The sequence below is a fragment of the Echiichthys vipera genome (genome assembly GCF_963691815.1).
Source record: "Echiichthys vipera genome assembly, chromosome: 19".
NCBI lineage: Eukaryota > Metazoa > Chordata > Actinopteri > Perciformes > Trachinidae > Echiichthys > Echiichthys vipera.
The window spans coordinates 16,202,727-16,220,881 of record NC_139844.1 but is presented as its reverse complement, the minus strand read 5'-3'; the positions used below and the strand labels follow the sequence as shown (position 1 = coordinate 16,220,881).

Sequence of the window (18,155 nt, the reverse complement as noted above, 5' to 3'; positions counted from 1 at the left end):
TTCAGTCGTTCACAACACATTTGCATCAAACCACCAGCCAACAGCTGCCAATTAACAAACAGCCTCTCAGTTAATACACACATGTCACTGCCAATTAGGGTGTCAGGTGATCTCTCTAACAACAGAATGGTGCGACACACTCAAACCCAACCACTATACTCGGAGGAGGAGGAGGAGAGCTGATTTAGGGGTAAGGAAAACCGCAAATAACAGCAATGTTTTACAAAGGGAGGACTGAATTGGACGAGAGGGAACAGTGCAGTCAAGAGGGAACGTTCTGTGCCAGGAACAAGGCTTTCCGGATTAGCTCTGCCATGCAGTTACAAGAGTAGAAATAGTGGTTGGCTAGATGAGGCCTGACAGACAAAAACTCAAAATGCAATACGTACATCATGCAGCAGCACAGCTTTTATGAGCAGAATAACACTGATGCACACAATGCACATGCAGACATGTTCCAAGTATGCATAGTATATTTTAAACATTGTGTTTGTATTCACACAAACAAATTACTATTAAAATGTGCTTGTTGTACAAGCATGGATATTCCTAATTAAAGTCCAATATCAAAATGAAAGAGAATCATTTTAATAAATAAACTGTCAGGGGAAGCTTTGGAGCAGGAACAGATGACAGCAGGATTACCACATACATACAGTACAAGCAGGCGCAAATTATCCCTCTCCCCCTGCTATCTTGTACACACATGGACATCCATGCGTGCATGCACACACATAATTTCTTTCATGCAGTAACACAAAATTGAACTATTCATTATTGTCAAGCATGAAAACAGCTAAGTGCAGGCAGGGTAATGAGAATGTATTAATGTCCACTAGATGGCACCCTCTTCCCTTTCATTTCCAATTTTGCTTCCCATTCCTCAGCCGACTCTCTGTGGGATGAAGATGCACTATAAATACTGAGCTAAGATAAAAGGCACTTACTTTACTTACATCAAATTTATTTGAAAAATAAACACCCAATTGATTACCAGTTATGCATATCACAAACCTAACCATCTGAAATATATTCATTTTAACCTTGGGGATGATGGAAATCGATAGTTGCCATATAGCTGAAAAGATCTGCCACCTACCTATGTTGAATTTTCCATATAGGCTCCAACACTATGTCTTGGTGTTGTAGGACGAGACTCTTGGGGGCTTCTATCAGCAAGAATTTATCAATTAACCGATCAATCAGTAGCACTTAGATTGTGGGAGGTGTATCCAGCATGCCTCGAGTCATACGATCAATACAGTGACCTTCAGGAAAACAAAAGATTTGCAGAAAATAATCAAGCATACAAAGCAACAAACAGCCCAACATTGCAACTGAGATGGCTTGACATTCCCAAAAATGCACACAGCCAGTAAAATGTATTATATATTTATTATTATTTTGTGAGTGTACAGTGGCTCTGTTAATACAGGTCATAAATGAAAGATGAAAGATATACTGTAGATGTGTGCTAAATAAGAATATTTTTCAAATATGACACGGCATACAGTATAAATGTTTTAGAAGTATAAACACATTTGGAAAAAAACTTTAAAAAACATTGAAAACATTAACTTTTTAGAGTTCTTTGTTTCATATTTCAAGACACAAGCAAAGGGCAATAGCACTTTGCTCTAAATCGGATGCAGCAACAATCTTTTGGTCAGGTATCATCAAATGCAGGCTATGATGTTGTGTTTAATCAAAGATTCTTCAGTGTTCGGACTTGTTGAGGGGTCTGCTGAGGAGAACTGAGACTGGAACTTAGTGCCAATGACAATCATTTCTTCTTGCCAGCACTCTTGGCACGTTTGTTGGGCTGCTGGGTGGCAGCAGAGGTGGGGTTTTGTTTTTCTAGAACTGCTTGCTGGGCCTCCTCCAGAGCTTGTTTCTCTTCCTGTTCCTTTTTCACAGCCGCCATCTGATGGCTACTAAATGCCTTGCAAGCTTCAAAGAATTTCTTACATTGCTGGCACGAGCCTGCCTGAAAACAGGACAGAGAGGTAAAAAGAAAGAAGAGACAGAATGATATCTTTCCAACTCTCTTGTACTTACTGATCATTATTACTGTCTACATCTACACTTTTAGACCCCACACAGTCTTCTCTCTGTCTTGACTGACCTGCATGTTCTCATACATCTCCAGCTGGTGTCTCATTAGCTCCTTCCTGTTGAGCTTCTGCTGTTTCTGATGCTCCAGCACAATGTCTCGGACCAACCGATAAGTCTGGATCTTTTCAAAGCACTCTCTCTGCCGGATCTCCTCTATCCGTGTGTCCATCAGAGCTGGAAAATCCTTTTGGCGTCTACGAACGTACACAAGGACTTGATACAATTTGTATGTAGCTTAAAGGAGCAGTGTGTTGGAATTAGGGGGATCAGTTAGCAGGAAGGTTTTTATTAATGTGTAATCACCTCAAACTAAGAGAAACTTAGAAATCTGCATAGGGAGCAAGTAATCTAAACACTATTTCTAGAGAGGGCCTTTTGCATTTTTACATTACTCAAAGGCCACCATCCATCACTCTTGGAAAGGGAGAGGTGAGGAGAGGAGGATCAGTTGATTGTAATATGCGACCTCACCACTAGATGCCACTTAATCCTTGACACTGGTCCTTTAATTAACTGACAGGCGCTGATACCTTTTACACTTACACAATATTGTCTCTAACCAGAATGGTAATGCTGGATGGTTCCTATTGCTCAGAGGATGTCTTGAGCATTTGCTATGAATAAATAGTTCTGTGTAATATGTTCTTCTATATTTGCACGTATAAGCACAACACCTGATCTGTCTGTACTTGCCCACTGCACACAACCGACTGGTGACAAAATCTGCACTCATTCATTGTGTATTGGAAGCAACCAATTTGTTGCACAAAGCATGCTGGGATACCTAGCGTGCGGACCAATCTGGAGGTGTGACAAGAGGGGGAGGAATTCAAACAGCCACAAGTGACAGGCTGAGCAGAGGGAACACGAGTTTAACAACGTGGTCATGTGCAGTGGGAAAGCACTGTGTGGCCGCACACGGCACTGTTACGCTTATGTGTAGGCAGGAATACAGTTCTACGGTTCTATGGTTTAGAAAATGTAGTCCCAAAGATAAGTACTGTCTGATGGCAAGGTAAAGCAGTGAAAATATCTAAGATATAGTGTGTGTACTGATATAGATAATTTTAACCAGAATGTTAATGCTGGATGGTTTCTATGGCTCAGAGGACGTCTTGAGCATTTGCTATGAATAAATGGTGTTGTGTAATATGTTCAAATCCATCAAATTCTGAAGGGAATATTTTCAGGATCAAATATTAAACAAATATCAGCTCAAGTTATCTAAAATGTTATAAAATTCTACCAAATCTGACATATATTTGACGTCTATTTTGCGAGATGGGACAACTGAATGTTGACACAGGCATGCTGAATAAAAATGGAAATGTGGCAGATAAATTCAGAGATAGGCAGGATAAATGATAGACACACAGTAACATCTTTTATCTCATATCCCAAGTTGTATCCAGATTGATATCTGTGAAGTCTATTTGGTTCTGGTTGTAATCACCGTATTTGGACATTTCTCTGTTAAGAATGAATTGTTCAACTGTGTGTGTAGAAAAAGAAGAGGCATACAGAGACTGAATGAGTGAAGCCGTTAAGTGAAGTGAAGTCAGTCAACGTTTATAAAAGAAAAATGACTGGGAGTATCCCTGAGGTGTACACACACACACACACACACACACACACACACACACACACACACACACACACACACACACACACACACACACACACACACACACACACACACACACACACACACACACACACACACACACACACACACACACACACACACACACACACACACACACACACACACACAGAGGCTGTTATGCATGAACCTATCAAACTCACACCGATGGGCATGAATCTAAAGCAGTAAAAAAGGCTCTGTAGTGTGCCTTTGTGTGAAAATGGTGTATTGCAGACTAATCACACTCCCCTAATAGACTATTCCTCTGGATCTCTCTCTCAGCTCAGATTGCAGGCCATACTGTCAGCAGCCCCCCCAAACATGAAACAATTTAAGTATTGTGTCAGTACTTAAATGCTTTTCAGTTGGTTTTATTTTCATATAACATGAAGACTAATGAACACTGGTGTCCATTTGGTAGGTTTGTTCTTGAGGTTGTTTATAGAGAACATTTGATAATTTATTCATTTATTATCCTTTCACATTTTATGTGTCCTTTTTCTATGTACCCCTTCTCTTAATGTTTCTACATTACACAGTAAACATCCGTGTCCTCTGGAGCCCATGCATTGCCCTTTCAGGCTAGCCGAAGTGTATAGCCTTGAAACACTGCTGTTCACAGCACCAATGGGAGCAAAGGTCACAAACACAGCACAGGAAATCACTAGCATTGTCCTGCAGACACTGTATGAACCAATCTGCTGAGGATACAGATGTTGGTATAACGAGCAATATAACATGCACACAATCCTCTAATGCAACCAGGCCTCAGGTTTGTGAGCTTATTTCATGCTCAAAGTATAGTGTGGCTAAATTATAGCATGGAGCTATGATCTGCTTCAATCATCATTCTATCTTTTTATTGAGCTGTCTGAAAAAAGATATATATATAATAATAATAATAATAAAAAAATAATAATTCTAAAAAGTTGGTAGTATAATGTGTGTAGAAGCGGCAGAGCACCTGATATAAGGAGTGAAGTCCATGGCAGGAGAGGAGCATGAGGCATCAGTCAGTTTTTGAGTAGAAGGACTGCTGGAAGTGCCAGGACTAGATCCGGAAGCAGCTGTCAAAGAGCAGAAGAAACAGAAAGTGCTCAAATACATATGTATATGTAAGTGTGTGTGTGTGTGTGTGTGTGTGTGTGTGTGTGTGTGTGTGTGTGTGTGTGTGTGTGTGTGTGTGTGTGTGTGTGTGTGTGTGTGTGTGTGTGTGTGTGTGTGTGTGTGTGTGTGTGTGTGTGTGTGTGTGTGTGTGTGTGTGTGTGTGTGTGTGTGTGTGTGTGTGTGTGTGTGTGTGTGTGTGTCAGGAGTATGGTACCTGGCTCTAAACTCTCTGCTTCTTCTGAAGTCGTTTCATCACCGGCTTGTTGTTTGAGTTCATTGCGAAATTTGAGACGAGAGTGTAAAGCCTAAAAGACAGCAACACATTGTGTCTGAGTTTGAGAATAGTATTTAAAGGGATATTTCGGGTACTTAGAATATTTACATTTTCTCAACCATATAACTTCTATATTTCCACGTATAAGCACAACATCTGATCTGTCTGTACTTGCCCAGAGCACACAACTGACTGGTGACAAAATCTGCACTCATTCATTGTGTATTGGAAGCAACCAATTTGTTGCACAAAGCATGCTGGGATACCTAGCGTGCGGACCAATCTGGAGGTGTGACAAGAGGGCGAGGAATTCAAAAGGCCACAAGTGACAGGCTGTGCAGAGAGAACACGAGTTTAACAATGTGGTCATGTGCAGTGGGAAGGCACTGTGTGGCCGCACACGGCACTGTTAAGCTTAGGTGTACGGAGGAATACAGTGCTATAGTTCTATGCTTTAGAAAATGTAGTCCCAAAGATAAGTACTGTCTGATGGCAAGGTAAAGCAGTGAAAATATCCTAGATATAGTGTGTGTACTGATATAGATCATTTTAGGATGAGCCTTTTTTGGGCGGTTAAACTGTGTTTTTGCTGCTGCCCCCATTCACAGCTGTACATTGCTTAGCTCCTGTATCAGGACTCTTGTCTGCTTCACCAAACTGGGGTCATGCCAACCATCATTTACTTAAGATTATACACTGACCTCTCGACCTCTTCAAAATACCCAAAATATCCCATTATACACATTTTCTAAATCATACTTCACATTTCGGAGAGATCACGTTGGAAACATTTTAAAAAGGAGTTACATTAAATCACCATTACACAACTTCTGAGTTACCTTGGCGCAGCGACCAGATTCAGCCATTTCCCAGGCTTTTTTAATGGCTTTAATCTGGTCCATTCTCTCCGTGTCCTTCATCACCTCGATGCTCTCTGCCTTGCTCTTGTCAATGACCACACGTAGAGACCAGTTCGCCTTAGTTAGGTCAAGGCACTGCACAAACATGTACAAACACAAACATCTTAGTTGAAGGTCACCATGGCACGATACATTATGTCTCTTTCAGTGAGCCACTCAGACAGTCTGGTTCACAGCCAGCCAGGATTAAAGGTCCTGTTCAGCTGTTGTGTCTTCATTGTAAATAATAGATAATTTTTAGCTCATTTATTCAGAGATCATCATGTCCTCTACCCTCACCAATGTTGTGCTGCCAGTGCTGACAAAAAATATCTAAAATGAAAATATATTGATGGGGACCACTATTCTGAAAACTTACCTTTCATATTCCATCGTCTTTAGGCTTTAAACTGTAGTGCAGTAGAGAATAAAAGGAACTCATTACGTGGAACACAAGGACTTTTCAAGCAGCTGTGCCTCTGATTACTAAAGCAAGCCCATAATACTGAGAGTTATACACCATGAGATTATAGTGTGTGAGAAGAATCCCTTAATCAGTGTAAATACTGGAAGTTTTGGGATTCGGATGATCCCAGTCTCTCTTTGTTAGCATTTCAGAGTCAGCCGACCCCCATCGATGAAATATGTAAATATTGACCTGCTTGATATAACAAACTAAAAAAAAATGATAAAAGAGATGTCAGGATTGAGTTTAACAACAATTTCATTATATCTGAATGGGAATCAGTGAAGAGGAGTGAAGTGTGCACTCAACTCCTCTCAAAAAGGAAAATATTACTTTTGCTAATATTTACTTGAAAACAAATGACAAGTACCATTAACGTTATTAAAAAGATCAATTCTTAAATATTTTTCAGCACCACATGCTTCAAAACAATCGAGTATACACATTTGATAGTATAAACATTTTTTTGTTGGTTTTCTTTAAATGAAAAGCAGATCTACAATCAGATTTTCAGCCCAAGTCTGCACAAATCAAACAACTGGGCAGAAAATCAACTGTGTGTATGTATGTGTTCATTGATTGAAAAAGAAAGAAGTGGAAAGAAGTGCAGTGGTATTGAAAGAGGCATTGAGTATATTTGTTTTATATTAGTATTGCATTGAAGTTTAAAGTTCTAGTATCGGGACAACCTTAAGTAGCCCTGAACCTTGTCCTAATATGGGAGAATGTGAAAAATACACGTTTGGAAAAAAAATAAGCACTTATGTAAAGATACAAAAGCAGTGCCTGGCTTTTAGTTTGAGTGAAGACTGGCTATTGCATTGACCTTGCTAGAACTTGTTTAATGAATGGTTTCCATATGCAGCACTGTATTATTATCATTATTATTATTATTATTGCCTCTTGCAATCAAATAACAATATCCAATCCAATAAAAGCTAATGTAATGCAACAGTTATTTGAAAATGCAATTTGGCAGCTATGATGAAAAGCTTTTCTGAAGTATCATAGCTACACAGTGATCACTGGTAATCAGCGAAAATATTATACTTTAAAATCTCACTTCTGATCATATGAAATATATATATATATATATATATATATATATATATATATATTTAGATAGAATACACACATGGTGTTTTAAATCTGTGGTGTAGTGAACTATTACCGTTTTCTGCCTGGAGCCAGATTTAGAGTTGGCAGCTGGTTTCCCCTTCTCCTTGTCACCTTGCCCTTTGCGGTTGGCTTTGGGAGTGTCAGATTTGTGCCCATGATGTGTATCAGTGGTGGATGAACGGTCCAAGTCCTCAAGCTTGTATACTACATTTTGCAAACAGAGATTAGGTAGATATTATCACTATATACCGCACAATGTCAGCAGTGTACCTATGTGATCAATATTGGCAACTTAGTGTTCATGACTATGTCATGTAAAAGCATGACATATCAATTCAATAAAAATTCTACATTTTCATTTTCAGCATGCCTACATATTCTGAAGTCGACATGTCTTTGATGAGCATACAGTATATGTATTTTAACATTACAGTAAGTAACGATAGAATATGGAAACTATGGATACCTGAGAAAATTGTCCTTACATTTCTACAAAATTAACATCTCTTCGCCAAAATTATTAAGATCAATTTAACTATATTGTGAAAGGCTAAAACATTTCCTTTGTCAACACATACCATGTCTATTAATGCACATTAATCTTACCAATGAACCTCAGCTGTTCACATTTTACTCATTACAATTAAAGCTTGTGTGATAAAAAGGGAAGACACTGCATGTGTTGTGTTTTTGCATGTGTGCTAGATGGCACTGTTGCGCTTTGTAGCTACAGTGAACACAACCCCCAGCTTTGATGAAGCATTAACTATGAGTCCCACTCCTCTGAAATTGAGAGGGGTAATAATCCATCATTTAGCTGACACCTAGCCATTCTGCCTGAACATCTTTGGAACATGCTCATTGAGTTGCTCTTATCTCAAGTCATACAGAAATTCAATGTTCAAATTTATCAATCTGTCTTGTAATTTCAGGCTGATACATGTATTGAAAACAGATTTTCAGCTGGCTAAACTTCAATAGAATGTATCTTTTTTGTTCACTAAGAGCCTAAAAGGATCATTGTTTAGATACTAAAATGTGGCTCAGTAAAGAAAACGTTAAGGAGGTGGCAAGGAAACGAAAGGGCACACAACTACATGTACTACTCTAACTGTATATACTGGGGTTTAATGCAGAGATGGTAAATGTGCATTCATTAAACATGTGCAGTTCAGTATTTTGACTGTAGCTTGTTAAACAGCTTGTTAAAGCAGTTTCTAAGCTTGCCATGGCATGTACTGTGGTGCGTGTGTATCCATGTAGCATGTAAGGAGCATGATCAAGGGCACAGCCTCACCACTGAGACAGAGTTAAACTGGGTGAAATTAATTCACTTTCCTGCTGAGATATTTCCCAGGGCACCAGGGGGCAAGAGCCAACTTCATTTGACTTCCCATTGACCCACTTTCACAAGCTTATTGGAAAACCACAGGAGGTTTGTGTGGACACTGGCCTATACATACACATATGGACAAACCCAATCAACGATGAAAAAAAAACCTTAACATGCTCATATACATCTATGAACAGAGAGCACATGCAATAAACTAGATGAACACACAGCATATCTAAGCAGTAACAAATCATTGCAGTAATACTCGCACATGACCATTACTGTAATAAATATGTCAACAGAGGTTTCTCTCCCTTAGTCAAAATAGATCCATTATCTGGATATTTGGCTTGTTAGTTTATAAATGTGCGCATGCACGCACGCACACGCATGCACACGCACACACACACACACACACACACACACACAATCATCTTCCTCTGACTTCATGCCATGCAAACAGAGTGGGTAAATAAATATGGGCTTTTGTCAGAAGCAACAGAGAGAATAGAATGAGAATTCAATGACAGCAGGCTGGCCTTTTTTCTTCAGGCTGTCATGCAAATTGTCACCCATGCAGCACCTCTTTCACATCAACATCCAACCGTGTCACAATTAATTCATCCCATCAGAATTTTTAAGAAGCCTCTGCAAATTTCAGAGCCCTGATTTTTCAATTGATCCATTTTGTGCAGCATGATTAAAGGCAGAGAAGCAGAGTTGGTGGCAGAGGACAGGATTATTGCTTCAGCCGACGACCAATGGGCACAAAAAATCACACTCTGTGATCTGCAAAAGCAGCTGTATTCATTTGGCTTTCATTAGGCTTGTGATTAACAGGCCTGTGGCTAGCAGAAGCAAAGAACACACAGCGTCTGCCTTGGCTTCTGACACTGCCTACTGAGTATCTTCCATATTTCACACTGAACACAAAAATAAGCTGTACAAAAAAAAAACATGAAGGCCATATTAGAAAGGCTAAAATGAAAACTTTTAAATGCAAAAATAAAAATGCTTCATGACTCATAACGATATTTGGGGATATCAGAGCTTTGCATAACGCAACGGATGACCAAGATTCATGTTACTTTACAAAAGTAACTAAATATATTTTTATGTTTTCAAGGAGAGCAAAAAAAGAACAAATGTGACTTTCTTTCCCATTTTTCCCTCAGGCGAGTCAGCATAGCTGACTGATGCCGGGTTTGTGCTTGTCTTACGTATGTACCTCTCATTTCATTCTTCTCCAAGTCCATGAGCATATGGACAAAGGCTAGCTGAGATTCATCCAAATTCCAGCTCTTATGAAGCACCTCTGCCTGCACCACATACTTATGATCCTGTGAAACACAAGCAAAGACAGTACAAAACCCACATCTGATTTTAAACATGCAATGGTCTTTTTTCACAGTAAAAAAGGCATATACAGCATAATGCATGTGGCACACAAGATAAATAAATGAATAGCTGACTTGAGATGAATGCTTATTAGTATTTTTTGAATATACAGCTGTAAACAGTACTAGTGCTGATGATTCAGAGAGAGATGCAGAGATCTTAAACAACTAGAAATTTTGTTTTTGCTCTTCTCTGCCCTCTGTCAGAAGCACATGCTTGGCACAAAGGGAGAGAAGAGAGGCAGAGGGTGTGTAAGCCAAGATTATATCAGGGGTGGCAACTCCCACATCCATCTCACTGAACAGAAAATATGGAATTTAAAAAAAAAAACAAGATGAGACTCAAATATAACAATAGAGACAGAAATATTCTACAAAAAACATTCAGCATGTATATTAATTTGTCCAATGTTATGCTTATAGTTGAAATAAAGCCCAAAAAAATACAGCCTGAAGCAGGTAATCGTGTAATCACAAATTCCTGAAACACCATTGTACATCTCTATAAATAAAATGAAGGCCACATTGACATCAGCATGTTTGTTTTTTCATGTGTTTACATGTGTCAAACAAATTATACTGTATATAATGAGCTTTTACCATTAACCTTCCATTACAGAGTAACAATAGCGCTGGTGCATCGAAAAACTTTCATCACTGACACTTTACCCTAAGCCTTGATCAGTGGTCTTAGTCCTGATCAACAGCTGTTTATTCTATGTGATCCGACATGATCTATCTCATGTCACTACACTCATGGGTTACTCAGGTGAAGAGACTTGATAAAGAGTATGTGTAACATATGCCGACTCTGACCAAAAACAAATTTGATAGGTCTATAGTGAAAAGACACCTATTTTATGTTAAAATGCTCCATGCAAAGCTGTAAGCGTAAAATGAATTGTATTTTTTTTAATGCGGTAAGCAGTTACTGAGGGAACATTAAAATGATTGGTCTTTCGCCGGAGTATAGTTGTTATCACTGACAGTCGCCAAAACAAAACAAATGAACGTTAGTTGATTTTCCTAGTTTTATGGGCACGCAGTACAATCAGTGTATTTTTTGTGTGTGTCTGATGGTTCACACAAAAAGTACACACTTTATACTTTTGCAGTCATCAAACTACGACAACAGGTCTGTTAAAAAGGGAATCTTCAGACAATCGAGTGACTCATAAATCATGCCCAAATCACTGCTCACTGCTGACAAGCACTGATAAGTAACACAGTAACAACAAACCACCCCTCCAGTTTCTGCTGCTTTCCTCTTGCAAATTTTGTCTGTGTAGGAATTAGTGCGTGGGTGTGTGCAAGTTCATGTGTGTGTGCCTGCAAGTAAGACGTTATGGGTATCTGGCAGGGAAAAATTGATATCAACGCAGGCAGCAAGTAAGCGGGTGAGAAAGACAAATGAAAAGCGAGATGCATGCTTGTGTGCCTGTGCAATCAGTAAAGTATTTGAGCAACAGCAGATACCACGCAGGCAGTTGTCAGAGATACTATAGTCTCTGTGGGAGGCTGATACTGGTCCAGAGAGAAGTCTGATTTCCCAGATGTGGCATTCTTCTCGTCTCTTTGCTGGGGAGTGTCGACCACTTTGACTCCCTTGTCCTGGGAGGGGAATCCCTTCTGGTTCTGGTTCTTCTCATCTGTGCAACGGGGGGCTGTAAGGGAAAAAGAGATATTGAATTCAGCCCATATCTGAAAGACAACAGGGGTGGTCAGTAATCTGTGCTTTTGTAATTTATGGAAGGATCACGTGAAAAGAGGCATACCTCAAGTTGGCATGGAAAAAAGGCCAGTTCAATATTACTTAAACGCTCAGTAAACCAAAAATATTTTCTTACTTACCATTAGTGGAATTCACACACATTTACATATGGAATTTCTTTTTCAAAGATATCTTTTTCTGCGATTTTTCCTCCATCCCAATGCAATGGGATTTTTTTATGGTGCTCAGGGCGTTAACCATAACATTTCGACATCTGGTAGAAACTGATTAAGATCCCAACCATATAGCCATAATGTTAGTGGTTTGATTCTGGCAGAGACCTCTGTTGCATGTCATACCCCTCTCTCTTTCCCTGCATTTCCTGTCTGTATACTGTATCTACGGTCTATCGAGTGGAGGCAAAATGCACCAAAATTATAATAGGATAAATAAAATAAAGATAATACAATAAAAAACAACAGCAATCTCTCTTATCAGAAACAGGGTTACTGTTACTCTGAATAATCCACAGAACACCCTGACATGTTTCACGCAACAAGTAGAACTAATCGATGAATCTCTCTGACTCTAACTTACATTTCTAAAAATAGAGGGAACACTGACTGAATTAGCGTTTGCAATTTAGAGGGCTTCTTTTAATGCCATGAAATGAGGAACACTCATACACATTTTGCGATTGAACCAGAACAGTAATACGGTGATCCATCACATAGAAATAATCCCAACGACTGGGACCCTATATATCTAACATTAAATTCTACCAATAGGATAAGTACAGTGGTGTCATGACAGGACCATTCTACAAAACAATTTGTAAATTAACCCTCTAGCCAAGAGGCGGTAACCTCAACTAATCACCAGCTTACATACTCCCACTCACTTCAAAATACTATCCTTAAAGTCCCTTTGCCCAAACATTAATCCCAGCTCACTAGTGACAAGTTACACAACTCGTAATGTTAAACCCAACAGCAAGCTATTTGGTGTTTGGGAAGAAGTACCAAGTACTTTAGTCTCATATTGACAGACTATCTCCAGATCTTCAGAGTGCAGTGTTAAAACTGCAGTATCGTCTGACTACAGTGACTTTTCATATCAGGATAGGGGGAAAAAAACCTGGCTTGTCTGTATTTCTTTAAACCAATCACAATTGTCTTAAGCAGAGCAGATGGTGCAGTTACAAAACGGATAGTGGAGATGGCTATCCCATCGTTGTGCATCCTGGAACCAGACTACGAGCACATTAGTGTAGCAGAGAACGGCCAAAACATAAGATTAAAACAGTAACATTACTTTAATATGTTTTTATATTTTAAAGCTAAGACTATCATAGAAAAGAAGATATATTGTACATGTAACTTAATGCCTCACCTTTGTTAGCCAGAAGGCAGAACACAGGAATAACTACATGGCCCTTGCCCGTGTTACTGGCCACCTCCTTTTCCTGGTCCAGAATGGACAGACGGATCAATACATCTGGATCGGAAGTCTGAAACTGAATTGTTGCTAGGACGTCTGCCGTCACCTGCACAAGGTAACTGTAGAAAGGTTTGAAATGATCGTGGGTACCATTCATCTCTCAGAGTATCTTGTGTTAGAAAATTGGGCTTTTTCAACAGCTTAGTATGTGCTCCTTGACTATTGTCACACCTTGTTTCAAATAATCAAAATCAAACATCTCAGATTCATATACAGTAGTGTAATTTTTTTATACACCCCAGCAACAGGGAATCTCAATTGACCAGTATAAATTTTATGATGATAATTCTACTTAACTCTCAAATAAATATATATCCCATAGATATCTTACCGACAGATGAGGTTTTTGTCATTGTTAATGTAATAATCCCTGAATTCCTTCACTGAGAATGTGTTGAGGGGAGTCTCTCTGGACAGTTTTGGAAGGGGTTCCCTTGAGCCAATCAAGCGCATCCTCCATTTGGCTCCAACAGGGGGTGATTCAGGTGTGACAGCCTCTGCTACAAAGGTATAACCAAGCTGGAACAGGAGATACAAAGAAAGAAGCCAACAACAAGTTTGTACCCTGTTTTAATCAAATCAGGCAAGAAACATTCCTAAAGTTAATCCAGTTATCATAGAAATAGGAAAGCTGGGAAAATATGCAAGTACATAAGGCTTGAAGTGCAAGAGCATTTATAGCATTTACACACCTTGTTGGGTTGATAGACATGGGTTGCTACTTTGTTGAAGACCATGTCCAGCTCCTCTCCTGTGTCGTTATTTATGACATGCAGCAGACAATTAGCGATTGGAGAGTAGACCTTTGGTACCAGCAGTATCTCCTGAGGAACCAGGAACACCTCTCTGCACAAACAACAAATATATCAGGTCTTTTCAACCAACATTTCATTCTGAAATGTAACGTTATAGAATATCTTAATTTCCATTAGTTTTACTGGCAGGAATGAGAAATAATTGCATTGCTTAAATACACACACACACACCTACCCACCTTTCATTAGAGGGTTAAATGATCTGTCACCGTGTTTTAACTCACTTTTGGATAGATAGTAACCTAAAAGGCAATTAAATACTGTAGATGAAAATCTTAAAGAGTATAACTTTAAGTAACAATGTTCTCTTACCTAAAGACCAAGACCCAGGAGTTGGCTGTGTCTTGAAGAGAGACGGAGTAATCGGCGAAGGTGAATCTGGTCCATTCATCCTGCTGACAGGGGTAGAGCGCTGCTTTCCTCTCCGGGTGGTCAATGATATACCTGTGCAGAGAACACAAAAGGGCAGATACATCCATCCATTCAGTATCTGCAACCACTTATCCTATTCAGGAGTTGATCCTAGCTGACATTGAACAAAGGCAGGGTACACTGTGCAAGTCGCCAGACTATCACAGGGCTGACAGATAAAGACAGACCATTATTCACTCTTGCTATACTACAAGCCCAATTTAGACTCAACAATTAGCAGAACCCGCATGTCTTTGGACTGTGGGAGGATGCCGGAGAACCTGGAGAAAACCTACACACTTTATGGGGGGAAAAAAACTTCACACAAAAGTGCCCAAGCCTGCCAGAGAATTAGAACCTGGAACCCTCTTGCTGTCAGTCGACATTTTTTTCTGCAGCAAGAACATTTAGAAACTTTTATTGGAAGTAATATTAAAACCACATATATATAGAAAAGACCATGATAAAATCTTTTATCAGAAAATAATTTACACAAACTTCTTACACAACTGATATAGTTGATTATGAGTCAAATCCAGTAATAATAAAAAAAAAGACTACATTGGAGGAAAGTACATACACTTCTTTAAAGTGGATGTCAGTTAAGAAAACCACATGCTCAAAGGCTCATAACACCCCACTAAACCCCACTCCACCCTCCACACACAAACTGACCAAGCTCTCAATGTTCATGCACACACATACTTCCCCAGGCAGCGGGTCATACGGCAGACGCCACTAGCTGATTGGAACGAGGAGAGGATAAACAGCAGATGGTACCACTGGGAAAAGATGGAACACAATGTGGAAAATGCTCCCTGCCTGGCTGCCACAACCAGGAGAGGGAGCAGATTCTTGACATGCGGTGCAACAGAGCGACTAAATGCAATACAATACACAGTACACAGCATTGGCAAATGACTGCGTGAGGAGTCCACATATTCTCTCATATAATGACGGTGTGAATAAATACCCGCTAGGTTAATGTGGTGTATGGTTCTTTGATGATGTGATTGCAATTCATACATTCTGTCCACATAATAATCATTAAGACTCATTAATATATTTTATTTACCGTAGCAAGAGGGCAGCATGTTTTTCAGGATCTGATTCAATTTTCGTCCACATGTCTAAAAGGATCTTAGATGCACTGAAGTTCTTCTTCATGCCTGAATGACATGAACACGCAGACACACAAAAAAAGTAGCCACCATTAAAGATGAAAGACAATCCATGTTGCTGTCAAACACATGAAAAAAATATTGTAGCTGACCTAGTTCAGGGTAGGAAACTGACATTGCATACCAAAAAATAGTTTTTTACTTCATTCAGTGAGAGGTGATAGGGGGAGTTTATTCACACCTTGACATTAACTATCACACTCATTTCACCAGATGGTTAACCACTCTGACAGGACAGAAAATTTTACAAAAGATGCAGTACTATGTGTTCATGAGAATGTGTGTGTCAGTAAGTCTGTGTTTGTGCATAGAAGTGGAAGAAATGCTCAGAAGAGACAGCTACATGATCGTCGTTTTCACATCTGACATGTAGCATAGGTCTCCCCGCATCCACTCAAAACCCCTGCCTCCCGAGTGCTCAGCTTTTTCTTTTTAAATGGCCACTTTTTCAAATTGATACAGCCATTATTGCGGGCCAAGGCAGGCTAGTGGCAGATACAGATCTCCGATCATCTTTACAACCAAAGAGAGGCAACAGACAGTAAAAGAGGCAGAAAGAAAAGAGTAGAAGGAGAACATAAATTGGAAAAGAGCAAAAAGGAAAATAGAGTTGTGGTAATGTATAAACAGATCTGCTGGGAGAGAAATAAGAAAAGTCAAATTATTTATTTTCTTTGAAGGAATGGCTTTTCAATGTGTAGTTAGACAGGCAGTGTTTTTAAAATAATGATTGGTATTTTGCCATGACTGTAAGTGCCACTCTGAAAGCTGCATTTTGTGCTTTGACAAGTAAATGAATAAAATTTGAGAGAACTTAACCCTGACAGGCCTATTCCTTCCATCGAAGCCAAGCTGTTCAGCCCGTGTATTTGTGTGTGTGTGTGTGTGTGTGTGTGTGTGTGTGTGTGTGTGTGTGTGTGTGTGTGTGTGTGTGTGTGTGTGTGTGTGTGTGTGTGTGTGTGTGTGTGTGTGTGTGTGTGTGTGTGTTTGTATGTGTGCTCATGCTAATGCCACAAAACCACCATCAGTATTTTTAAGGTTGCTGACAGATGGGTTCTGTAATGATGTGGATATTTGGATGTTTGGCATGCCCTTACCACATTTTCAAACAATAAAAAATTTACAAATTTTCATCAACACCATTTGATTTTTCCTGAGAGTGACTGTGTCATGTATTGTGTCTGGAGAAGACACATTTAGCTTCAGGTCCTAGCAATAAATAGAGGATGGCTGGGTAATGAAATGCTGCAAATAGTGCTGCACCTTCACAGTTAGATAGTTACCACCACTTCTGGAGAAAATTGGATATTAAAAATGATTTGAACTGAAATGTAGGGGGAAAAAACCTGTTTTTTGTGAACTGCAAAAGAATATAACTGGCAGTGAAACAGTACAATAAACAAAAAGAAAACACTAAAAAGCCCACTGATGAATCAATTTCACAATAAAAGCTGCTCAGTTCATTCATCCCTACAAGCTGTCCAGTGTTCCCAAGTCTTCTCTTCCCCGTACTGTATTTCACTTGCTGTCACTATTGAGACCTTTGGCTATTGATGCTGGAATGTGGCGTGTGTGCGTGTTTGTTTTCTACATGTGTGTGTATCCCCTCTGTGGCATCCCCTCATCTGTCACGGAGTGTTAGTAAGAGTGGCAGTCTCATCAATACATATTTGTGCCTCTGCTCAGAGGCTCAATATATGCCATTGGGCTTAATCAAACTGACTGTAAGGTTTTTTCTGTATGTGTTTTGGGGCACTAAATAATCTTCAAATCGAACTCAGATACTTAAATCAAAGGTGATATAGAAACCTGACCATGTTACTTAAATTTTATATATTTGTATGAGTGTGTTTACCTGGTTTTGAGGCATTAAAGATCTCTCGCACCAAGTGACCTTTGAATCCAGCCTGCAGAATGGTGACTGCCTTGACCTCCCTGTCTGTTGGCTCCCTGTCTCTCCAGCTATCTGGAGGCTTTAATTCTGCATTCACTTACGAGAGTAACAGCAGAAAATCACAAATCAATATTCAATACCAAACTATGAAAACTGTTAAATATGGTATAATAAGTGAAAGATTATAAAAACAACAGGAAATTGTTTTGAATAAGTTCATTGTAATCAGTTACTGTAGTTTTAGGTACATACTCACAAACATGTAAATGAGCAACATACAAGAATAAC

The 18,155-nt window shown here is 39.3% G+C and overlaps 1 protein-coding gene across 1 annotated transcript in view; it reads right to left on the bottom strand.

Annotated features, from left to right (window-relative positions):
- Window positions 1-1,783: 1,783 nt before the first annotated feature.
- Window positions 1,784-18,155, bottom strand: part of adgb (androglobin) — a gene marked incomplete at both ends in the record, with an annotated part of 39,787 nt that continues 23,415 nt past the window's right edge. Inside the window, 14 exons of the mRNA XM_083934612.1 lie at window positions 1,784-1,987; window positions 2,126-2,309; window positions 4,725-4,827; window positions 5,082-5,172; window positions 5,981-6,136; window positions 7,678-7,829; window positions 10,187-10,298; window positions 11,832-12,019; window positions 13,459-13,625; window positions 13,898-14,085; window positions 14,259-14,412; window positions 14,694-14,825; window positions 15,868-15,961; window positions 17,829-17,963. Of these exons, the coding sequence (XP_083790738.1) occupies window positions 1,784-1,987; window positions 2,126-2,309; window positions 4,725-4,827; window positions 5,082-5,172; window positions 5,981-6,136; window positions 7,678-7,829; window positions 10,187-10,298; window positions 11,832-12,019; window positions 13,459-13,625; window positions 13,898-14,085; window positions 14,259-14,412; window positions 14,694-14,825; window positions 15,868-15,961; window positions 17,829-17,963 (2,060 nt within the window). The remainder of the gene's footprint in view (window positions 1,988-2,125; window positions 2,310-4,724; window positions 4,828-5,081; window positions 5,173-5,980; window positions 6,137-7,677; window positions 7,830-10,186; window positions 10,299-11,831; window positions 12,020-13,458; window positions 13,626-13,897; window positions 14,086-14,258; window positions 14,413-14,693; window positions 14,826-15,867; window positions 15,962-17,828; window positions 17,964-18,155) is intronic.